Raw genomic sequence first — 25131 nt, 5'->3', positions numbered from 1 at the left:
TATCCTGTGTAGATGAGGGTCAGGTATATTTTCAAAGCCAGACAATCTGGGTCAATCGAGAAAGAGGGAAAGTGACACATATGCAAATTTGGATTGATATTATATAAATGAACTCTTGATTATCCACATGGTGACCTACAGCAATAACAAATGTACACACACCCTAAGTTACATAGGCACACCTTTAACCACACTTACACGTGCTGGGGAATGTTAGATAGGCAGGGTGAATGCAAGGTGTGTGAGATTTCTGATGATGCAGAGGAAGAACGCCAAATTGCTAGGTTTCTTGTTTTTCACTGAGACTCCTCAGCTGGGTATGTTTTGAGGTAGGTATGAAAACGCTGTGACTTCTGTGGCTTTCCTTATGAAGAAGTTAAAATGTGTAATATTTTCTTTTAAAAGATGACACATTTATCAGTCTTCTAGCTACGATTATTTAAATTCTGATACCCTCCTGTTGGGGAGAAGCTGTCAGAAGTTGTGTTTTCATCTATGTTCTGAAAGTGCCTTATCCCTTCTAGTGTTGAAAAGGTTGATGAAAAAATAAAAGAACCCACAAGAAAGTGACACCAAGATTTCTCAGGGCTTTCTTACTGACTTTGCTTCTTCACCTAATACATTAGGAGACAGAAAGTTACCTTTGTCATTTTGGTTTTTGTTTTTATTTCTTTTTACTTTACTAATCTTTTGAAGAGTCTTCTTGTACTTCACGTCCCCACATTACTGCGGTTGAAGGGGAACCTTTCTATCTGAAATATTGCTCGTCTTCACATGAACATAAGATTGAAGCAAACACCAGAAGATGGCAAAAAAGCAGTGGATCACAGAAACGTGTGGAGCTGAACCCAAGCAGTTCACCAAGAATTGGTTTGCAAGATCATGCTTTGGAGTTTTGGCCTGTTGAGTTGAATGACACGGGATCTTACTTTTTCCAAATGGGGTGAGTAACGGTTTCTTTTTAGAGTGTATTTTATAGCCCTCTTGTCCTTTGTTCAGCAACTCAAATATGCATTAATCTGAAAGGTCAAATAATCAGCACATCTTTTTCTTTCCTACTCTTCCTACAACATGAAATACGTTCTTTGTTATAGAACAAAATAAATTTATCTCTCTCTGTTTATTTTCTTAATGACCTTAGTAAAAGGAGGTTACCTTAATAGGATTTCTTTTTAGGGGATCCTTGTCAATAAGAAGTCGCAATTGCATGAAAGTCAGTTTTAAAATTCAGCTGCTCCTATTGTCTAGATGCCCCCAGTCAAATGAAATCAGTGGCTCAGACTTCACAGTAATATTAATGTATTGTGAAGGGGACAGTGTCAGCTTCCTGGGTGGCATCCTTGGTGGGGAACAGACATGGGGTTGATGCAGACACACATGAGTCCAGTCTGCAGTGGTTCAATGGGAGCCAGAAGGCAGTGCTAGTGGAGCGTGTGCATCTGGCAGCCAATCACAACCCACAGCTTGGGGCAGTGAGAGAGTGCAACATGGAAATGCTTTGAAGTTTACTCATGGGGTGTCCCTAGATTTTGCCAGGATACTCATAATTTAGTTGCGTAACTTCCATGAAATGAGTGCAGTCAACTGAAAGCATCACCTACACTTACTGAATGCGTTTCTCTTTAGATGTACCTACCTACATATGTAGGTATTGTTATAGAGACTTGAGACTGACCTGCAGGAAATAGCTCAGGGCCAGCTGAAGGATGATGGTGTGCAGATTTCATATGTAGCAGATTTCTTTTAGAAGCACTTCTAGACTGAGTCTTGATCATTATCAACCATGCTGTTGAGAGCAGAGTGAGCTATCACTATGAAAGCTTGGTAGCAGTCCTGTGGTTTTGCACCAAATTAGGTCATTTTTGTTTGTTTTTATACATAGGAAATCCCAGGCCTTAGAAAAAATTAAATAGATCTTTTGATAAACACCAATACATCTTCAGGTGACCTTTGAAAAACAATAATTACAGAAATGGGTCACAACTGGGATTTTTCATAACTCTAAGGACGAATGAATACTCACAAATGGGGTAAAGGAAAAAGAACAACAAACACATCTGCCCCCGCTTTTGACTCCTGATTGAATGAAATTTATTTAAAGGAATAAAGTATTCTGGACAGGGCATAGAGAGCACATTGAAAGGAACAGCCAGGCATCTATGATCATCACTTGGAAATAACAGAAGCAAATGGTATTGGTCATCTTTCTGACATAGGGAGTAGAGAATACAGCCTGACTTAGGAAACAACAATGGAAGCAAAAGATTGAGGTAGGATTTCAGAGAGGTGTGGAGAGACAGGGTAGCAGACAGGAGATGCTGAGAAAAATGAGGTGTCCCAGAGTGGATATTGGAGACTGATCACTGTGAGAGTGAAGTGATGAGGAGAGAAGCAGCTTTGACGATGGCTTTGACGATAAATGGGATTCTACATGGAAGCAGGTTGTTTTAGACACCTAGGAGCATAGAAGATACAGACATCTTCAAATATAGTGCAATTGGTAAGCAGTATTTACTGCAGATGTGTGTGTGTGTGTGTGCACATGCATGTACAGACACGTGTGTTGTGCAATTGGTAAGCAGTATTTACTGCAGATGTGTGTGTGTGTATGTACACATGTGTGTTCTAACTTAGGTGTGTAAGCCTTTGTAGTTTGATGTGGAATCTATCACTGAACAGACTTTACACCTGAAATTTTCCCATTAGAACAGTAATTCTTTAATTCTTAGGAGTCCATTGCTAATGATCAAATGCCACTAAAGACTGATAATTCAGTCCTGCAGTGAAAATCACTTTGTCTCACCAAATTTTAAGAAAAAAAACAACTAAGAAGGAAGGGGATATAGGAGTTTTCAATGATAGAGGTGAAGAAATGAAGGTGTAGAGAAATGCACACACAGAAATGTAATAATCAGATCCTAGGCTGACAGGCAGCAAGTTCAGCTTGGTGAGCAGCCTCAGAAGAGGGGGCTGGTGCTTATCCCCTGGTGTGTGTGGACAAAAATGAGTGGCCTTCATAACCAGGATGGGCTGGGCCTGTGGCAGGAAAGTGTGGTCACAGCCTTGGGCCAGTTGGCCTAAGTGTTCACCAGCCTTGGAGTTCCTGGATGGCAGGTGCAGTGTGATGTTGCTTGTTTCAGCATTCCCATTGCAGTGTCCTGCACATGGAGTATAATCAGTCCTCTAGCATTTGTTGAGCATTAGGAATTGAGGATTACAGAGGTAGAGAACAATGCAATCTGACAAGATGGGAATATTCATGTACTCTATTCCTTTTAAGCAACAGGTCAGAGAGATCCAGAAATCTCTGTCTCTCCAGTTCATCAAGGCTGGGGAGACTTTACAAAAATACACTGGAGAGGAAGATTCTGCCAATGGGATTCTGAATCCATTTCAAGGACCAGATAGCTCTATCATGTCCCATGGCTGCTGACCCATTGTCTCTAACCATGACAACAGTCTGCCACCTTCTCCAGTCATGGCCAATCTTTCAAAAAGTCATGCCCAAGGTGAAGGGGCCAGATTCATTGGATTGTGAAAGTGATTAGAATTGTGCAAAGCACTTCTGGCCTTTGGGGCCAAATAGATGTGCATTTGCATCCTGGCCCCATCTTGTAGCAAGTGTGTGCCCTGAGCAAGTTGTTTAACCTCTCTGAGATTTAGCATTCTCATTGGAGCCTAAGGAAAATAGTCATCTCCCTTGCACTTACATAGTCTAACACTTGGAACTCAGTAAGTGCTAGTCCTGTTTTCCTTCTATCCTATTGAAGGGGAACTGGAAGAGCCTAAAGTGAGCACACATGTGTCAGGCATATAGGATAACTTAACAACAAGTGTCTGCTGTGTTTAGTAAACGAATCTACATATCCCAGGTGCAGGGTAAGCTAACATCAAATTGGAAACATTTTCTTTTTAAGAACTTCATTTAAAAAATACTGTATCTTTTTCCAATTCTAGATCACTAATTTATTTCTTCCTTCCCTTCCCTCCCTCCCTCCCTCCCTCCCTCCCTCCCTTCCTTCCCTCCTTCCCTCTCTTCTTTCTTTCTTCTTTTTCTTTCTTTCCCTTCCTTCCTTCCTTCCTTCCTTCCTTCCTTCCTTTCCTTCTGTCTGTCTTCCTCTCTTTCAACAGAGTTTTGCTGTTGTTACCCAAGCTGGAGTGCAACAGCACAATCTCGGCTTGCTGCCACCTCCGCCTCCTGCCTCAGCCTCCCAAGTAGCTGGGATTACAGGCACCCACCACTACACCCAGCTAAGTTTTGTATCTTTAGTAGAGACGGGGTTTTACCATATTAGTCAGGCTGGTCTCAAACTCCTGACCTCAGGTGATCCACCTGTCTCAGCCTCCCAAAGTGCTGGGATTACAGGAGTGAGCCACTGCACCTGGCCTAGTGATAGTCCTGATCACTAATTTCTGATCAGGAGGAAAAACAACTATAAAATCTACTCATACTCACTTTTGGTCAGTAAGGCATTTAAAGAGCTAATTCAATTACACTGAGGGCAGCAACTCCAGACTTTGGTTTATTCAACAGTAAGAGAAGGGGATTGGAACAAATTGCCTTGAGAAACATGAAACCTAACGCATATACACACACATTTAGAAAACAACATCAGGAGTTTATAGACTTGGTGAAACCAAAGCCAACCTCCAATCCTGGACTAAGACTCTCTAAACTTATCCATCACCAAAGATCATTGACATTGTAAACATCTCCTGTTCTGACATCCATAATATATTGTCTGCAGTAGGATATGTACGTGTGTGTGTGTTTGTGTGTTTGCGTGCATGTGTGTGTTTCTCTGTGTGTGTAGACTGCTCAGGTTTTCATTTTTTACCTCCTGCTCCCATGACAGTTGTTAAATTTCTTGCTCCTCTGAACCAAAAGGAGGCAGAGCAGGGTTTGCACATCAATGAATCGATCTCTTTAAAAAAATAAAGGAAAAATATAGCATTGGTTACTAAAGGGAAGAGGGTGACATTTGCAAAGTTTCTGTAGCATTATAAAATACATTTACATCTTTATTCCATAGAAATCATACTCAGGAATGGAACTTAAGTGTCATCAGAAGAAATAAACACAGCTGTTTCACTGAGAAACAAGTAACTAGTAAAGCTGTGAGAGTTAAAAAATTTTTGCAGATAACCTGTGAAAACAGTTACTATCAAAAACTGGTCAACAGCACATCATTGTATAAGGTAATGCTTTTTATAATATTTTAACTTTAAGACTTGATGGAAAAGATAAAATTCCCAAATCAGGGGCTGAGGGCTACCATTTTGGTCTCATAACAAAGAAGCTGCCTGACCCCACATGGCCTACTGGCCCTGTTTGAGCCAAGTTCCTCACTGGTTTGTTGCCAAGAGCTGATACATAGTATTGATATGTGTTCCACAGTATTTTCCCTGGATTTGGTGTTCAATAAATGATCACAGCTTCCTCTCCCACACCCTTCCTTCATTTTCCTTCTCTTTCAATAAGTTAATTTTTAGGAATGCTAATTTAAGGATTTCCATTTCTCCTGTCACACATACTTAATATTTAAAACTCGATTGTATATGTTTTTCTGAATATATTAGTTTATTTTATAAAATTAGAAGATGGAAAACTGAAAAATGAAGAAAGCAAAAATCACTCATAATTTCATCAGTTAGAGACTTTGTGGTTTTTTTCTGTGAAGCATCTGGTTTTTAAAAGCGGTCTTTTTTTTTTTATTGCTTTTTTCTTCTAAAAATCATGTTGTGACTATCCCTTCACATCTTTAAATAATCTTCGAAGCATGGGCTTTCATTTTGCATGTGCCTGGTTTCATCTAACTTATCCCATTGTTATTGGACATTTGTGAATTTCCTATTTTTCACCATTATTTAAAGATGAAAATGATTACCATTTCCACAAATCCTTGGGTGTTTATGTAATTTGTCGTTCAATCAAATCCCTAAATGTAGAATTATTGGATCAAAGGCTGAGAGCATGTTAGCATGTTTATATGGCTTTTTCTCCACACAATCAAATTCATCTCCAGGGAGTTATGCCAATTTTACCCACACTTGATAAAAGAATTCCAATTTTCTGTCACCTCCACAACACTGGGAAATAATACTCCTAGAATGTTTAAAATTTGATATGAGGCCGGGCGCGGTGGCTCAAGCCTGTAATCCCAGCACTTTGGGAGGCCGAGGCAGGTGGATCACGAGGTCAAGAGATCGAGACCATCCTGGTCAACATAGTGAAACCCCGTCTCTACTAATACAAAAAATTAGCTGGGCATGGTGGCACGTGCCTGTAATCCCAGCTACTCAGGAGGCTGAGGCAGGAGAATTGCCTGAACCCAGGAGGCGGAGGTTGCGGTGAGCTGAGATCGTGCCATTGCACTCCAGCCTGGGTAACGAGCGAAACTCCGTCTCAAAAAAAAAAAAAAAAATTGATATGAAAAATTTCTAAACCTCCTAGTGGTTTTTCACTTTTCTTAGTAATAAATTAAACTTTTGTATATATTTATTAGATCTTAACCACAATAAGGCAATTTTGTGGATTGTCTGTTTATTTTCTCTGTTTTCTTCAGTTGAATTTTTAAAGCTCTTATACACCATTAAAAAGCATACCTCTTACTTGTTGAATTTTAAAAGCTCTTATACACCATGGAATACTGTATAGCCATAAAAAATGATGAGTTCATGTCCTTTGCAGGGTCATGGAGGAAGCTGGAAACCATCATTCTCAGCAAACTAACACAGGAACAGAAAACCAAACACAACATGTTCTCACTCATAACTGGGAGTTGAACAATGAGAACACATGGACACAGGGAGGGGAACATCACACTCTGGGGGACTAGGGGAAGGATAGTATTAGGAGAAATACCTAACATAATAATGGGTTGATGGCACGTGTATACCTATGTAACAAACCTGCACGTTCTGCACATGTATTCCAGAACTTAAAGTAAATAATAAATAAAAGCTGTTTTAGACCATGCTATAGGAATTATATATACACATATATATAGTGTGTGTGTGTATAGAGTGTGTATATGCATAAAAAACATACACATTCCTATCCATGCACACACACAACACGAATTGTGTAGTTCAGGGATCCGCAATCCCCGGGCCACCCCACCATCACTCACATTGCCACCTCCTGTCAGATCAGCAGTGGCATTAGACTCTCATAGGAGTGCAAACCCTATTGTGAACCAGGCATGAGAGGAATCTAGGTTGCACACTCCTTGTGAGAATCTAATGCCTGATGATCTGTCACTGTCTCCCTTCAACCCTAGATAGGACCATCTAGTTGCAGGAAAACATGCTCAGGGCTCCACTGATTCCACATTATGGTGAGTCATATAATTATTTCATTATATATTACAATATAATAATAATAGAAATAAAGTGCACAATAAAAGCAATACACTTGCATCATCCCCAAACCAACCATATCCCTTCAACCCCCCCACCCTCGGTCATGGAAAAATTGCCATCCATGAAACCAGTCTCTCTGTCAAGACGGTTGGGGACAGCTGATGTAGTTTATATTGAATAACAAGTATGAATCATGTGCTTCTGTCATGGAAACTTTAAAGAGCTGTAAGAGAGAGTGGTCTGAACAGAACTCAGGAAAGCTGAAACAAGTGATGATGATTTCCCTGAAACCTTTGTTTGTACCTTATGCTTGAGCACTGTTTACTTGTGGTTTTCAAAAACAGCTCTTATTCTGAAATGTTTTCTAAACATTTGAGTCAGTCCTGAGTTGACTTGACTCTATGTCCCATCAATGTACTAATGCATTACAGTACATTTAAATTAGTGAGGCTTGGTGTGCCAAGTTTTAAGAAATTCCAAAATACAGATATTTAAATTAAGAACATTGGTGCATCAAGGATGTTTAGCTAAACAATTGACTACAGGGCTAAGTATTCTAAGCCTGTTGACTGACCATGACTTTACCTGAGAGCAAGGAGGGTAAATCAGTAAACCATTAACTGGAAAAGAAAATGAAGAGTCTTTCATCTTTTCCACAGCTTGGAAAAATTAGTCTGGTTTTATAAAACTTTGACTTATACATAAATAAGTTACTGATGTGAGGTACACATGTGGGTGCTTCATGGGCACATTCTATGCACAATGGGGTCTAGCCCCAGTGGCTGCCAGCTCTGAGGAAGAAGTCTGTGGGCAGTAGATTCTCTTTGCCTGGTGTTTGCAGAAACAGTGTCCATTGCTCAAGGATGGTCATTCAGCCCTCAGCCCTCCTATGTGGTCCTTGGATGACTCCGGGACCTACGTCTGGATATCAGATGTGCTGGATTGAAGAAAGTGATTTTATTTATTACAATTAGTATTAATTCCTGTGACATGTATGGAAATGTGTGTGTGTGAAATAGAGATGTTTGGGTGTACCTATGGATTTGAATATTGTTGATGCATTTCTAATCAGCTTGCTGGCTTCTGGCGAAGGTTGTTAAGGGCATGGGTGGTCTGCTAGCTACTCAGTTCTCTGAGTAATTCTCCTCCCACCCCACTACCCACCTCTGGGACGTGTAGGGTGGAATACACAAAATTGGACTGAACATGTGGGAAACAGAGATGTCACTCAAGCAAGGATTTTTGTTGTAGTGTTTTCTCTGTCTCTGTCTCTCTGTTTGTATCTCTGCATGCGTTTAAAGGAGAGGTGAAAGGAAATTGACAAAAGCAGCTACAATGCTTCTATTTCCTCATGCTGTACTTCCCAGTATGTATTAATAACGACAATCATAACAACAGCAATGGGACTGCTTTTTATTCTTTCAGTAAAAGTAGTATCAAGTAACAGACATATACGCAGGAATTGCTTCTTTCCATTCTTTTTTCCTTTTTCTCTAAAGATATTTAACTCAAAAATTTGGATAATTGTAATATGAATTCGGCTTTTACTTAAAGTATTTTAACTTGCTTTCTTAAAAACAGAACTGTAAAAAACTACTGGAGCACAAGGAAAACCCAATGATAAAGAAGAATGCTGAGTTTGAAGATCAAGGGTATTACTCCTGCGTGCATTTCCTTCATCACAATGGAAAACTATTTAACATCACCAAAACCTTCAATATAACAATATTGGGAGGTAAGGGAAATCTTAGAATTGGGAAGAAACAGATGTATTTTAGTAAAGTGGAATTTTTTTTATTCTTGAAAACTGCGTAGGAATTGAGAAACCACTTAGTTGGGGTTATGACCACATCACTAGTTCAAATATAAGGGTCAAAATCTTCATTTTGGTGAACCTCTACTTGGCTGAAAAACAACCTCTTTTTGGGAAGGAAATGAAAATCTATATAAATAAACCACACATAAGTCAGCTCTTTCTCATATATTTGAGTAAATTCTGGAATCTTTTGTTGTTAAATTTACATTTTCACGCCATAAATATTTATTGAAGACATCTGTAGTCAATAAACTGTACTCAGCACAACGAGGCAGGGAAGCAAGGAAATATGAGATGAAGTGAGCACTGTACTATTCTCAAGGGATTTGATTGTAATCAGGAGAGGCAATAAGCTACATGAAGGTGCCACCGTATCAAACAGCATCACCTGTGAGGCTGCAAGAGTGCAAGGGGAAGCTGGAGGAAGGACAGATGCAGGAGACTCAATTTGACCTTGGTCTTGGAGGGGGAGCTTCATGAATGAGGGAAGACCTGCTGAGGAAAGGGCTGTCGGCTGAGAGAGTGTAAGGAACACTGATGTGCTGATGGGAAGGGAGCCATGCTGGGCCCAGGCTGTGTGTGATGGAAGAACAGAATCCTGGGACATTAAAGGTATTTAATTAAACCTCACCCAGTGAAGATATTCATCATAAAGCACAGTCATTAATTGATCATCCAGTCCCTTCTTAAAAACTACCAAGGAAATGACCAAATCACACAGCAGCGTAATCCAGATTTTAGTATCTGATTGTCGAAGTCTTTTTTTCTGTTGAGTCCAAATATTCCCTTCTCGTAGCTTCCAACCACTGATTTTGGTTTGCCTTCAAGAATTTCATAGATTAAGTCTGGCCCCTTCTTAAAATGACAGCTCCTTTGATGATTTGAAGACAATGGTTTATCCAGCCTAGACTTCCCCCCGCCATCATCCTGAGGAACTGGAAACTGTAACACCTGTGTGGGTGGCTTGTTTAGCAAAATCTGTGGGCTCGCATTCGGTACAGCCTTTGCTTTAGCAGCATCTTTCCTCTTCACTACAACTGTGTAGCGATATACACCCACGTATTGCCAGGGTAACAAATTGCCCCAAGTTTAGGGACTTTGCTAAAATCAAAGTTTTGGCAGGATTCGCTACTTCCAGAGACTCTAGGGGAAAATACATTTTTTTTGCCTTTGCCTTTTCCCATTTCTAAGAGGCCACCTGCAGTTCTTGGCTTGTGCCACTTCATTTCAGAGTCAAACACATTTGATTCCCTCATCCCATCTCCTTTTTGACTCTGACCTTTCTGTCTCCCTGATGACCTTGAGACTACATTGTGCCCACCTAGATAACCCAGGGTGATCCCCTTGTCTCAAGATCTTTAATTTAATCACATCTAGAGGTTCCTTTTGCCATGTAACGTATCTTATTCACAGGAACTCGGGAGTAGGATATGGGAAACTTTGGGGTCTATTATTCTGCCTGCCACAGCCCAGAGCCTAGGAAACCCAAAACTGAATTTTTAAACTCAAAAACTTAAATTCTATGTATAATCATCTACCTTGGGCCGGGCCAGTGGCTCATGCCTGTAATCCCAGCACTTTGGAAGGCTGAGGCAGGTGGATCACAAGGTCAGGGGTTCAAGACCAGCCTGGCCAACATGGTGAAACCCTGTCTCTTGTAAAAATACAAAAATTATCCAGGCATGGTGGCAGGTGCCTGTAATCTCAGCTACTCAGGAGGCTGAGGCAGAGAATTGCTAAAACCCAGGAGGCAGAGGTTTCAGTGAACCAAGATCACGCCACTGCATTCCAGCCTGGGTGACAGAGTGAGATTGAATCTTAAAAAAAAAAAAAAAAAAATCATCTACCCTAAAATCTCCAATTTTACTTTCTTACATGTATTTTTATCTTATATGAATCTCTGTTCCTTTGATTCTTTCAGAACCTACACCCTCTTTCCCACCATCTTTGCTTTTGCTTTCCACCCATCAGCAACTCTTTCCTTCCTTCTTTGACGAAGCCATAAGAGTATCCATTATTAAAAGGGTACTTGCTATGGGCCAGGGATTGTGCCAAGTACTTGAGTTGAATCATCTCATATCATCCTCACAACAGTTCTGTGAGGCTGTGGCCTTGGATGAGTTAATTTCCTTAGTTCCTCTCTGCCTCAGCTTCCTCATGATGAAATGGGACAGTAATAGTTCATCCCTTGTAGGGCTGGTTGATGACGACCGAGTGAGTGAGTGTGTGTACAGCTCTAGGATGGCTCCAGGGACAGGAAGAGCTCTGCTGTAATGACCATATCCCACTGCTGGGTTCCCATACCTCACCTGCAGCACAAGATATTCTTCTCCCATAATTTTCCCTCTTATTTTTCTTGTCTCCTTGGAGAATGTCAGCTGAGTCTCTAAGGACTCCACTAAAATGTCCCTCCTCCTTCATGCCCCCATGACCTCTTGTTTGTATTTCTGATTGCTGTCAGAGTTGCATTACATGTGTGTCTCAGTCAATAACTTTATAAGTGTCTGGAAAGGTTTGCACTGAGTTCTGTTCCTCATCTTTGCATCTTGAATACCTATGACTGGCACTTGGCACATAATAGGTGCTCATTACATGTCTGTTGTGTGCATTATTGAGAGAGCAACAACTCCTTCGATGCTACATACAACAAAAGGTCTAGACACTTCACCATCCTAGCTATGTTTTTGGATTTGGTAAAGTTGCCATCAGTTTACAGAAATTAGAGCTTGTAAGTTGGAGAGGACCGTCAGGGGGTGTTCTGGCCTGTATTGAGGACAGTGGGGCTCTGAACTCCTGCCTTCTCCATGTTGTGTCTTTATTATGGTACACTTGCCATCACAGATGGAGATCTCTTACCTGCCACATGGTGACCGCTGTAGTGGTGGAAAAGTGTGATACCTCTCCTCCCCATGATAAGGGTCATGACAATGCTCCCATAAAAAAGACAGATTAACAAGAAGCAAGCAAAACGAGTTTATTTAATCAAACTTTTCTGTGACATGGAAGCCTTCAGAAATGAAGACGCCAGGGCCGGGTGCTGTGGTTCATGCCTGTAATCCTAGCACTTTGGGAGGCTGAAGTGGGCGGATCACCTGAGGCCAGGAGTTTGAGACTAGCCTGACCAACATGATGAAACCCAATCTCTACTAAAAATATAAAAATTAGCTTGGCATGGTGACAGAACCTATAATCCCTGCCTCTTGGGAGGCTGAGGCAGGGAGAATTGCTTGAACCCAGGAGGCGGAGGTTGCAGTAAGCTGATAGTATGCAAGCCTGGGTGACACAGTGGGACTCAATCAAAAAAAAAGAAAAAAGAAAAGAAAGGAAGGAAGAAAGCAAGGAAGGGAGGGAGGAAAGGAAGGAAGGGAGGGAGGAAAGGAAGGAAGGAAGGAAGGAAGGCACACCCCAAGACTCAGGGAAAACTGTTTTTTAAGTCCTTAGGCTCTAGAAGCATGGACAGCCACATAGAAATATGATTGGACAAAAGGGTATGACCTAATGCTAATAGACTCAGTGGGGAAACCCACCAAGACCTGTCTGCTCAGATTCTTCTTGGCCTCTCTGTTGCATTTCTTTTTCCTGGGTAATAGACTGAGTGGCAAAACCCAGCAAGACCTGTCTGCTCAGATTCTTCTTGGCCTCTCCGTTATATTTCTTTTTCCTGGATAGAGGGCAGAGGGTATTAAGATCTACTGTCAGACCAAAGAAGGTCAAAGAATTTTTGACCAGCTCCTAGACAGAAAGGCAGAAGGTTAGAGTCATGCTTCTAGGTTCTATGGCTTATTTTGGGGAAAGGATTTTAGTTTTTATGATCTGCTTTGGGAAGAAGTCTGGTTTCTATGACTTGCTTTGGGGAGAATGGGGGCATGAAGCAGAAGGGCAGGAGAAGGTCACAGAGATCTTGATTTTGAGGCTGCTTTGAGGCCTTCCAATGTCCTTTAGTTTAAAGTACTCAACCTGCCAAAACGCCATACTTTGGGCACTGTTTTTGGAACCCAGGAGTACCATTGCCTTCAGCTCATGCCCGTGAATCACAGTCACCCGAATTTCCACCGGGCATCTGCCACTTTCCTGGTCTCATGCTATGGCTGATCTGGTGGCATCTCCTCCTACTGCTGACGACCTCTGTGCCATTTTGATTCTGATGCTAGCCTCCTAGGTAGACTGGTCACGTCAAGGGTATGCACTAAGGTGCTGTCTTCCTTTTGTGACCTACATGGGACTGCTTTCTTCACTTTATACCAGTTGTACAAACTCAGGGCTGATCTGGATTTCCTATGATTTCATTTGAGTGTTAGTAGACAGCACCCTTTGCTTAAGATGTTCTTCACAATTCCCCTTCTCAAATCTTCCATGCAAGTTTTTTGGGGAAAAAAAATCGATCCAGAGAAAGGTAGTCAGTAGCAGTTTTCCCCTTCATACGGAAATTGCTTCCTGCCTCTTTGTCTTTGAATTCAAGTCCATGTTGCTTCATGCTGCCAGATCTGAAAGTTAGTTCCTTCCCTAGATACATCTCAGCTCCTCTTGCCTGTCTGCCAGAATTTCAGGCTTGCCCAGAGACTCTGAATCCCGGGGAACCCAGTCCTGACTGTCAACCCCAGGGTCTACTGTGCTGGTTTCATTCTCCTGTTCCTGCTCACATATCTGCCCACTGCATTCTCCACTGCTCACTCTGTGGCACTGCACTTTCTGAGAGGGCTCAGGGAGGTGTGGAAGCTGCAGGAAAGCTTTTGAGTCCCACTATACTCCACTTGACCAGGCATTCTGCTTGCTGAGCACCCGCAAGTCCCAGAAGCGCTGCTCTGGACATTGCTTGGAAACGCCCCCAAAGCACCGTGGTTACTAGAAGGGAACAGTCCTGGTCATGAGGATCATTACCAATGCAGATATCAAGGTCAACAATAACTTAACTATGTACCAGTTTAAATTTATGACCACAGCTGCTCTTAGGGCTTGCAGTTGTCAGCTGCCTTAGGCAAGAGCCTGCTGAGTGATGATTTACTTCCCAAGCATCACCAGATGGGGACTGAGAAGACAGGATTTATGTGCAATCCTTCCAGTCGAGGTCAGAAGCCACTCAGGAGCAAAAGTAGAACTTGGCCTATAGGCATGGACTTAACCAACAGGGCCAGGGCTGAGGTGAGGTCCCTGGGGCACAATATGGAAGGGACACTGCTCTTAGCATCCTGCCAAGGAACAGTGGGCACCTAGAAGGATTTGCTTTTTTTACCCTGTCTTGGCCCCATGCCCTGTAAATCCATCACAGGCCAGCTGAGGAGGACAGATGGAGGGAATCACGACAGAGCAGAAAGGCTCTTCCCAGTGATTTTGCATGGTCCAAGTCCTGCTTGTTTGATCATCTGGGAGTCAGGCAGCAGTGGAGGGGCATCTTCCTCTGCCTTTTAGTTAAAGTGAGCAGAAGCTGCAGATCTGAGTGAGAGGAAACCACGTATAAGGTGCTTTAAGCATCTCTGTGAGTAGGGAGTTGATGGAAAATGAAACAACAAACAACATATCTACAACCTTTAGTTAATGCAAATAGGACTCAAGTGAATGCAAACTGCTGACTACTGGAATCTTTGTTACATGAAATGAGCACATTCTAATAGATGCTTGTCTTAGAGAAGCTCAAGGCAACACTAATATATTTGTCTTTTCTTTTGTCACTTCTAGATAGCGGTTATATAGTTCCGGTTCTTCTTGGATCAAAGCTTAACCATGTTGCAGTGGAATTAGGTATACTCCAACAGACGTATATTCTGTATTTATGAGTAGGGGACATAATACAGTCTTCCAAGGGTAAATATGATTCATTATTGAATGACACCAGATACACATTTCATATTTAGCAAATAACATTACAAAACTAGAAAAAGGGTGGCATTTTTTGAATGTTGCCACTTTTAACCTGACTTAAAAGAGGCAACATTTTGAAGTTCAAGAGACAGTGGAACTGCCTGTGGTCTATAGACTGTTTTTGTTGTCCTGTGTGTGGCTTTTATTTAACCGTCTCCAGGGTCATTTCTAAATATGAAAATTCAGGCTGGGCATGGTGGCTTACACTTGGAATCCCAGCACTTTGGGAGGCCAAGGTAGGCAGATCACTTGAAGTCAGGAATTTGAGACCAGCCTGGCCAGCATGGCAAAACCCCATCTCTACTAAAAATACAAAAATTAGCTGGGCATGGTGGCATGTGCCTGTAGTCCCAGCTACTCAGGAGACTGAGGCAGGAGAATTGCTTGAACCTAGAAGGTGGTGGTTGTAATGAGCCAAGATCATACCACTGGACTCCAGCCTGGGAGACAGAGCAAGACTCTGTCTCAAAAAAAAAAAAAAAAAAAAGAAAGAAAAATTCAATGAGAACATTCTGGAGAGATGATTCAAACTAATTTAGTGGTTTGAATGTTTGATTAATTGATTGACTTTGAATCAATTTACTGATTTGACTGTATGTATATTTAGGGTTTGTCTAGCTAGATCCTATGAATCAGCATGTCCAATTGAGTAATTTCTTTCGAAAGAGGAAAAAAAGAAGGAAAGGAAGAAATTCACATATACTAAATATGCTAAGCCAGGTATTGTGCTAGGTCATTGAAATATATTATTGAATTAAATCCTCCAAGCAACACTGAGGCATGTATTCTCATTTTATGAATTAAATAACTGAAGTACAAAAAGGCTAAGTAACGTGTCCAAAGTTGAATCACTGAAAAGTGGCAGTCTCTGTTGATTGCTTCCAAAGTCCACACCTTATAACCACAGTTGGAGCCACAGTGGTTTATATGACCATATGTGCCCAGTGCAGCTGGGGTCCTATGCCATTTGTACCTGAGGTTTACCTGCTTTATATTTTTATTTATTTATTTGTCTTTATTATTTTTTCTTCTACTCAGTGGGGCTTAACCTGCACCTTTTGTTCTAGTTTGTACACCTGAAGAGTTAGATAATTAATTTTAATTATCCACTGGTAGTATATACATTCAAGTTTCCCAGTAAGCACTACTTTAGCTGTTTGTCATATTTTCATACTATTCAGTTTAAACCATTTCTTCAAGTTTCCCTTGTAATTTGTTTTTCCACCAAAAAATATTATTGTTTTAAAATTTCCAAATATTTGGGAAACTTTCTAGTCATTGTCTCTTGTTGATGTCCACTTTAATTTCATTATAGTCCAAGATTATACACAGTGTCATTTCAACCTTTTGGAATTTGTAGTGACTTACTTAAGACCTACAATATGGTATATTTTGCTGAATGTTCCAAGGGCATTTGAAAAAAGATATAGTCTATTGGTTTTGGTTTTATTATTCTTTAAATGTCAATTTGGTTAAGTTTGTTAATGGTGCTGTTCAAAAAATTTATATCCTTACCAATCTCTTATCTGCTTGTTCTATCTGTTGCTGAGAGAGGCATGTGAATATCTCCAACTATTAAGGTCAATTTGTCTCTATCTCCTTTTGTTCTGTAAATTTTTGTTTTATATACGTTGGAGCTATCTTATATGCCTACACAGATTTATGCTTGTTGAATTGACACTTTTATCATTATGAAATATTTCTCTTTATCTATCATAATATTTCCTTTCTCAATGCATTGCTGTGTCATATGAAATAGCCACTAGTTTTCTTTTGCTTGGAATTAGCATATTTGTCTTTTTTTTTTACATCCCTTTACTACTAACTTTTTTTTGTTCTATACATAAGTGTCTCTCATAAACTGCATGTATTTGGATCTTTCTTGAAATCTGGTCAGCATGATGTTTAGTCCATCTGTATATTTAAAATTACTGTTATAGTCGGTATATCATATATCCATGATATAAAAATATTCATTTTATTCTTTTTAAAATAAATTACATTTTGTTGAAAATGACCATATTTCCATCCACTTGTTCTTCTTTTCTCTGTTTTCTTTCAAACAGTTATTTCGAGTTTTTATCTACTAAATTCTGCCTCTGTAGGCCTGCTTCTATTATCTATCTTTTCTATTGATAATTGTGCACATTTTCTGTCTCTTTGTGTGTCTCTTAACTTTTTATTGTTGATATTTGTGTATCAAATAATTAAAGTGAATACGGTTTGTATTATTTTTTCTTACAAGTAGGTAGTCTGAGAGTTTGGGTATCTCAGTTGACTCAGAACTGAGCTGGGGTGGCTGGGATGTAGGTACATTAGATCCAATCTGCCTTGATCTCTGATAGCTGTGGGGAGAGGGATTGCTGCGGTCATGTGTTAGTTGCAGCCATTTTCTCTGATAGGACTTGCTCTCCCGATTATCATGGAACTCATGGCTTATCCACCAACAGGAAGGCAGCTTGGTGCTGTGGCCCCACCAAACTCAAGGCAATCCCAGGACCCCTGACTGGGACAGAGTCCCCCTCCCCCAGCAGCTGAGGCCCCAGGCTAGGGAAATTTGGCCCCTGCTAGTGAGAGGAGAAACCACTGCACACACTGGCCTGGCTCTGTCTCTGCAGCTGTGTCTTTCCCCACTACTGCCCCCCGGGCAGTACCCAACCTCGTGCCTGCCCCGGGGGCTCTGAGGCCCTAAACGGGAGCGGCCTCAGGGTCTCTGAGGAGATGGGCTGCCGCCTCTGTGAAGTGGGCACCTACCAAAGCTGGGTCCTGGATGCCCTGCCCTGCCAGCCCTGCCCACCTGGATTCAGCTGCTCCCAGGGTGAGTCCCAGAGAGGCCTGGGCAGGAGCAGGGGGACTGGGCCTGGAGGGGATTCTGAGTGGAGCTCGGTGAGGTGGGTAGAGGCGCAGACAGGGAGGGACCCTAAGGGCCTGGGGACACCTGGGGTGTGCAGGAGAAGAGGCCTGGAGCAGTCCAAGTCACAAACCCAAGAACATGGGGAGGATGGGGACACAGAGCAGGTGTGTCAGCTGCCTCCGTGTCAGGTTTAAAAGTCCTCTAGATGCAGAGCAGAGCAGCACGCACACAGATGTGTTGCAGCCAGTGGCCCAGGCACTCTGGAGACTAGGGCAGCCACTGCCCAGCGTTCTGCAGTGCCCAACACCCTTCCCTACACCTGGCTGAGATGGACAGCAAGGGCTGTGGGGGGTGAGGGGGTTACAGGGTACAGAGCCCTCCACTGCCCCCACAATCTAGATCCTTCCCCCATTTTCTGTGTGGTTTCCCCCTCTCCCTCAGCATGTATATCCCTCCCCTGGACACCCCCAGCCCACGCTCAGTTGCTGCCGTGGCCGGGGCAGAATTTCTTCTCTGCGTTCCTCCAGGGTCAGAGTTATCAGGGCCAGCCCTGCCTGGTGGGCCACTACTGCCCTGCAGGGACTCGAAGCCCCAGGCCCTGCCCAGCAGGGACCTTCAGAAGCAGCAGCAGAGCCAGGGCTGCTGAAGAGTGCCAGGGGTGCCCTGTGGACACCTTCAGTGCCCTGCCTGGCCAGGTGGGCTGCCTTACCTATGGCAGTGCTGCTTTCTCTCCACCAGGTGAGTGTCAGGCCTGCCTGCTCCAAACGGCTGACTGCCATCTGGGACCTGCAGCTCTGAGGGTCCAAGATGTAAGGTTTCAGGAAACAGCCACCTATGGCCGAGTGGAGCTGTTCTAGGAGAGCTGCAAGTGAGGGCAGGTGCCTGTCTGTGACTCCCAGGCACTGGGTTGGATTATATGGATGGAACCAGCGTGCATGCAAGGACTCTAGCAGGCAAGGGGGTGGGTGTGAGGGAACCAGCTCAGACCAGGCTCAGCCACTTGCTCAAGATGGCTCAGTGGATGGGGCCAGCTCTGCTGAGGGCCGACTGGACACTGTGGCATGTACAGGTGGAATGTGTGTATGCATGGGAATGTACAGCAAACTCACAGGGCTGAACTTTAATTGAGTGTCGTCAGGCCTCCCTGAGCAGATTCCAACCCCAACAGTGGCAAACAAGCCAGAACTGCAGGAACCACCGTTGGCCACCAGGTGCCAATCACCACCTCAGCCCCGTGCCTCTCCCAGAAGAACAGAGCCCCTTTTTGTCTCCCAACTAAACCTGTGTTTTCCCCTGCCCACCTTCCTGTCCTGCCAGCTCTGCCTGTCAAATCCAGTCCACCCTTCAGGCCTTGGTCTCTGCAGACCTCGCCTCTCCCGCCATCAGGAGGCAGCCTGTGCCATGCTGCAGGACCGCCCCACACAGCTTTGTGGGGTCGTGGATGGGAACGAGGCCTTACATCCAGTGTCTAGTGCATCCACAGTTCTCAGCCCAGCACCTACAGGGCTTTAAAAAGGCAGATGCGCTGACCTCATCTCATACTTTTACCTAATTGGCCTAAAGGGGGCCTGGACACCAGTGTTCCTTAAAAACCTCTCATGAAAAGTCAGGGTTGACAATGACTAAGAAGATCTCATTCAATCCCTGTAAAGCCATCTAGAGTCAGAACTTTGGTCAAACTCAGTGTCTGATCTCCCCACTGAGGCCATAAATTCCCTGAGCACAGGGACAGAGCTGGCCCCAGCCAGGCTCAGTGCTGGGTGCCTGTGAGGCTAAGGGACTTCTCTATTCCCAGGTGCCTCTACCTGCACATGTCAGGGCCTGAACAGGATCTTCCAGAAGTCAGATGGTTCCTGCATCTGTCAAGCAGAACACGTGTCCTTCAACAACAGGGGCCTGGAAAGTGAAGAGGAGAGCAGCGGCCATGAGGACTGCCAGCCCCAGGAGAGCCCCTGCAGCCTCTAGACCAGCAGGCGCAAGGAGAGGTGAAAGGAGAGGTCTGGGGGTGCTGGTGGGCTGCGCCCAGGCACTTTGGCTTAGGTATTTGGTTTCTGCTTGGTCCTCTGAGCCAGGTGCATTACTCCTTTGCCAGTGAGAACGAGTTAATTCCTTAACATCTAACAGCAATGCTGGCTTCGCCAAGCATCTTAGAGAGTAATTCGTGAGTGTGCTCCCACTGCTGCCTGTGCAAAGCTCGCTAGACTCTGAGGAGTCCTTTGGAGCAGCCTATGGGGATGCTGAAGCTTCAGGTGGGCTCACTCCCTGTGGCAGTCTCCCCTGGGAGGGGGGTGACCTTGCCCTGTGCCCATGCCTGGGGCAGCTGGCAGGAAGGGCCACATTCCATGTGGCTGGGAGGCCAGCAGAGGAGCACAGAGCCCCTCCCCAGGCATACGGCTCCCACAGCAGCATCAGAGACCCTCCTTTCACGACTGGAGGCTCTGGAGCTCATTGCTTTTGAAAAGGCAGCAACTTCTTTAGAGGGAGCCATTTTATCCCATCAGTCATTTGGTGCAGAAAGCCTTGTGCAGGCCCATAGCTCAGCCAGCCCCTCCTGGACAGAGCACAGCCCCCTATCCCCCTTATACCCACTACCCACCAACTGCAGGCCCCACTTCAGACAGCTCATGCCTGTTCAGAGGTTTCCCCTTTGAACCTAAATCTCCAGTTACTGGTGGGTTCCAATCCCACATTTCAACCACAGAGTCATGACCCCAAGGCCAGCCTGGCCCCCTCAGTCATGTCTCGGAAGCCTCAGGTATTCTCTGCCTACCCTTCTCATTTGCATTCTGATTAGGCAGCTCTACCTGCCCCTGGGAACCCAGCCTCTGGGAGGGGGCAAAACTAAGGGACTGTGTCCTGCTGCTTCATCTGTGCCACAGAGAGGCTGTTGCCAGCCTCTGGCTGTGGCCCCTCCACTTCATCCTGCCCTGGCTGGTGTCCAGCACCCTCAGGGGCCCTAACTCACCTGGCGCTCACTTTCCAGCAGCCTCTCCTCTCTGGCCCTGCTTCTGCATGCAAAATGGCCTGCATCCTGCCACCTTCCAGCCTAGCAGTTCTCAAAGCAGGGCCTGTGCACCAGCAGCATCAGCATCATCTGGAAATGTGATGGAAATACACATTCTCAAACCCTACACCAGGCCCACTGGGTCAGAAATGCCAGGGGTGGAACCCAGCCATCTGCACTTCCACAAGCTCTTCAGGCACCTTTGAAACCCATTCAACCTAGCCCCCCGCCAAGGCAACCTCAGCCGAGAGCCCCTCAGCTTGGGTGAAGGGCTGGCCCCAGGGGATATCCTTGGAGTCTATCCCTCATGCCAACAGCCCTGCCTCAGGCCAAAGCTAGGGCCCCTGACAGGCCCTAGGACACAAGCTCCCTCCTCCTGGTAGCCAAGAACACCGAGTCCCTGGCGTCTGTCTCATCCTCTAGCTTCCCTCTGTCCCTCGGGGCTGAGCTGCTGGGACTGGGATGGCTCCTAACTGCTCCTTCCACTCCAGAGACCAGGACATCCTCAGAGCAGCCCCAGCACTCACTCTTCCTGACCTCCAGCCCCAAATCCCCCATCACTCCTCCAAGCCCTGTGAGCCTGACACACGCCAGCTGGCCCAGCTTCTCACCCCTGCAGGTCAAACCTGCCCCCTTCACACCTAAAGAAGTTGAGATGCTGACTAGTCATGCCATCAAAGACAGCACAGGAGGCACAGCAGGGGTCACCACTGAAGTCAGATGTTCCTCAGTCAGAGGCATGGTTGCTTCACGGAAACCATTTCAACTCATCTCTGATTGGAATAGGCAGACTCCCTCATCCCCAAGAGGCCAGGACTTTTCCCAGGCAGAGGGCAGTCCAGGCCTGAGACCTCCCAGCCCACCCCAAAGTGGGTGTGACCAGCCCTAGGGTACAGAAAAAAATATCCAAACTACCCAGATTCATGTTTTCTTCTCATTCATTTTTCATTTATATTTTATTCTATCTTTTAAGTATAGTAAAATATATGCTATAATTTTTTTACAACAACCTTTTACTCTTGATGGAGCATGATCAAGTTTGGCTACCACTGGCCTAAATACTCGGCCTGCTCCAATGGGCCTGTAGCATCCGTGACTTGACCCCCAGGGAAGAGGCTGCAGTTCCCCTGTCCTCCCTGATCCTGGATCCACACTCTCAGGAGGGTGTCATGGAAACAGCCTCATTTGATGCTGTGTCCTCTGGTGGACACAGGTCCTGGTGATCGGCCTGTTCTCCTGAAACACTGGCCATTCTGACCTGTAAACTGCAGTGTCCTCCCCACACCTACTTCACAGCCAGTCTCACCACTACCCTCTCCAGGAAGCCATCCCTGACTAATCCCGAACTAGAGCCCCGGTCATCTCCCCAAGGCAGCCCATTGTCCTCTGTTATTTGTGGGTTTCTTCTACCCCCAAGTCTAACTCTAGTCTTAGCACAGTGAGTTAATGACCTCCGGAGAAGAGTCTCATTCTCCCGAGGTTCTGCCCTGTGTCTCTGGAATGTTCCGTTATACTGACAGCGCCCCCCCCCCCACACCTGGGCCTGCAGAGGTGCCAGGGCCAACACTGTTCTACGACCCCCTCCGCAGGTCGCCAAGCGCCGCATGCCTGGAGAAGTGCGCCTGGCTGCCACCTGGGAGTGTGTGTCCCCGCAGCAGCATGACTGTACCTCCTTCTGCCACCCGGTGGGCGGGGAGCTCAGCGCTGAACTGGGCATGTAAGTGAGGAAAGAGAATGAATCATCTCCTGGCAGGCCCTCACTGTCCCACAGGGCCTGTCCTGAAGGGTGTCTGTGGACCCAGCCCTGATGGGAACTTAAGCCAAGCACAAGCTCCTTCCAGAAGCTTCCCTGGGTCAGCATCCCCAGGGGTCCCCGCCAACACCTGCCAGGCCAGAGCCGCCCAAGGCTGAGGAGTTGCTGGCCCCATGGAACAGTGGTCTAGGCCCTAGGCCCTGATCCAAGTCCAGGAGCTGACTCCTATCACATGGTAAGCCCAGAGGGGGCCTCCAGTTCTGTCCTGAGCCCCAATCCTGCTGCCGACTTGTGGACTGGGCAGAGAGGGGTTGCCTCTGGATCAAAAGGACTATTCGAGGCCAAGCAGCTTTCTTCCCACACCTGCCTCTGCAGGACACCAAAGCAGTAGTATATGTCCCAGACCTCCATTAGAAGTGCAGTGGCTGTTTAGGAAGCAGGCAGCCTGCCCTCCTTGGGGAAAGGCTGACGACTCACCCATCCCTCCTGAGGGGCCTGCCTTGGCTGCAAGGATCAGGGCCAGGGAAGCCTCTCCACACCCACTAGGGCAGCCCCCCACCCCTCCTCTTTTGCAGCTGCCAGTGTCACAAGTATGTCTCAGCAGAGGAACTCTGTGACGCCCAGTGTCTGGCCCAGGCCCTCCAGCTCTCCTTGGCCTGGGGCCCCAGCAGGGAGCTGATCCTCAGCGTGAAGAACGAGGCTGGGGACAGCATCCAGATGGTGAGCCTGACTCAGGGAGGCTGGGTGGGAGGCCACCTCTGCCCTCTGGGGATCGGGAGATGGAGCCACCCAGGCACCACGTCTAAGGAAACTAAGTGGCAGAGGGAAAAGCCCATGTGGTGACTGGTCTTCCCTACCCAGCCCTGCTGTTTGCATGGCTTTCCACTTGTAAGCTGAAGGCAAGGGCAGGAAGGAGGTAGCAGGTGGTATTTTGTACATTAACATCAATCATTCTGTTTAAATGCCAAATGAGACCCTGCCATGGCCAGTAAATGGTGTGCACTCTGCTGGAGCCAGCTCTGGGCCTCCCTTGTTCTCAGTAGGACCTCTAACCACAGGGCAGGGCCATGTGTTGGCCTTCAAGGTGATAGCTGTAGCTGTCTTCAAGGCCTTGATGCCTCCTTGGGGTAGAGGGTGCAGGGGGCCAGGGCCTGGGCCAGACCGGGCCGGTACATGCAGAAGGCAGGTCAGGCTGGCCCTGCATGGATTGCATCTGCCAGGGGGTTCTGGGTGGTATGCTGTCTGCAGCCACTGAAGGGCCACGGAGGATCATCTGGCTTGGGACTGAGCAGCAGATTGGGGGTGATAGGGAGATGTTTCCAAGTCGGTCTCTAAATAGGATGTTAGTAGGTGGAGGGAAAAGGGCACGCAATGACCCAGTAGAGGGTCCGGATTGAATGATTGAGTTTGGGTGTGTTCTGAAGAAAAGGAGGGAGATGGGGCCCAGGAGGCCACACTGGGGAGGCTGAGGGTGGCTGTCACTGCATCCCAAGGAACACCAGAGCCTGGCTTGGGTCTTTGTCTGTCCACCTGTGCCTCCCTTCCTCCCAGGCCTCGTAGCTCATGCTGCACTTTCTCAGGAAGTATCAAGCACTCTGAGCCCAGACCAACTTTTCCAAGGGAGTGCCAGCATCCATCTGGTCCAGTTTAGCCCCCGTGGCATCTTTGGCTTCATCATCTCCAGGGCAGATGTGCTAGACTCCTTTCTCCTCGGTAAGTGGAGGAGGAGGCACCAAACCCAGGCCTTCCCAGAGAACGTAGGGGGTGTGGGGCATGGCTGCATTCTCCTGGCAAGGGCAAAGCATGGGAGCTGCAGGGCCCACCTACAGGTCCTCGGAAACGTCTCAGCTGTGTCCCAGGTGCTGTGGAGAGGAGAATCTGGCAGAGGTCACAGAAGATCACAAAGGAGAGACCTTTCGATGGAGAGGGACCAGCAGGGAAGGGAGGCGGGTGGGGCTAACAGGTGAGCACAGGCTTTCCCCAAAGCCCAGGTCTTCAACAGGCCTTCCCCAAACTCTCCCAGGACCACCTGAGGCCAGCCCCTAGCTGCAAAGGCGTTATCAGACCTCAGGCCCAGAGCAGACTGGTCCCCAGTTTCATGGCATCAATCCTCGTGCTCCAAACCCTGTGGTCTGCTTGGGAGCAGGGGACGTGATCCTCTTCCAGCTTCATATCCTTGCCCACAGTGAGTGCTGCCCACTGAGCTCCATTCGGGCCCTCTGATCCTTCTCCTGGCCTTCCAGGTGACTTTGCCTAAGACCAGGACTTGTCCCCAAGTACTCACTTCACCATGGGCTGCGTTTCCATATCCATACATTCAGGGAGTTGGGACAGATGTTCCTGCTCCGACGTTCTGCAGCATTGAGACCTCTGTGCTTCAAGGTGGTGGGGATTCACCCAGGCCAAGCATACCCCTGCCTGGGGCCCCAGGCCTTCACAGACCTTCCCAAAGCCCAGCAACCCTTGCAGTGGCAAGCACCAGT

General features: G+C 45.8%; 2 protein-coding genes and 2 long non-coding RNA genes across 19 annotated transcripts in view; 2 read left to right on the top strand and 2 right to left on the bottom strand.

Moving 5' to 3' along the window:
* The window catches only part of LOC105710759 (ankyrin repeat domain-containing protein 36B-like), a 261940-nt gene that overhangs the window by 165823 nt on the left and 70986 nt on the right, over positions 1-25131 (bottom strand). The gene's annotated exons all lie outside the window — the stretch shown is intronic.
* LOC135272732 (uncharacterized) lies at positions 854-9347 on the top strand. The gene is made up of 2 exons (XR_010340720.1): positions 854-943; positions 8947-9347. It is a non-coding gene; the product is annotated as an uncharacterized LOC135272732 (long non-coding RNA).
* LOC135272734 (uncharacterized) lies at positions 12142-21648 on the bottom strand. Of its 2 annotated transcripts, XR_010340724.1 has the most exons (3): positions 20857-21648; positions 19697-19787; positions 12142-14611 (listed from the first exon to the last, which is right to left on the bottom strand). It is a non-coding gene; the product is annotated as an uncharacterized LOC135272734 (long non-coding RNA). The 2 variants fall into 2 exon arrangements; XR_010340723.1 differs by having other exon boundaries at positions 19697-21648.
* LOC135272730 (uncharacterized) lies at positions 19872-25124 on the top strand. Of its 4 annotated transcripts, none has more exons than XM_064371330.1 (5): positions 19885-20140; positions 22485-22612; positions 23224-23368; positions 24229-24361; positions 24892-25124. In XM_064371330.1, exons 1-5 carry the CDS (start codon positions 20120-20122, stop codon positions 24903-24905), a joined length of 441 nt encoding a protein of 146 aa, XP_064227400.1. In that variant the 5' UTR covers positions 19885-20119; the 3' UTR covers positions 24906-25124. The 4 variants fall into 4 exon arrangements, with proteins under 4 accessions (XP_064227397.1, XP_064227400.1, XP_064227399.1 ...); XM_064371329.1 differs by having other exon boundaries at positions 24672-25124; XM_064371328.1 differs by having other exon boundaries at positions 24478-25124.

This window comes from Aotus nancymaae, unplaced genomic scaffold (assembly GCF_030222135.1).
Source record: "Aotus nancymaae isolate 86718 unplaced genomic scaffold, 86718_ANA_hifiasm-v0.15.2.pri h1tg000131l, whole genome shotgun sequence".
Classification (NCBI taxonomy): Eukaryota; Metazoa; Chordata; class Mammalia; order Primates; family Aotidae; genus Aotus; species Aotus nancymaae.
The sequence above is the reverse complement of the archived record's forward strand: the minus strand, read 5'-3'. Positions and strand labels throughout refer to the sequence as shown.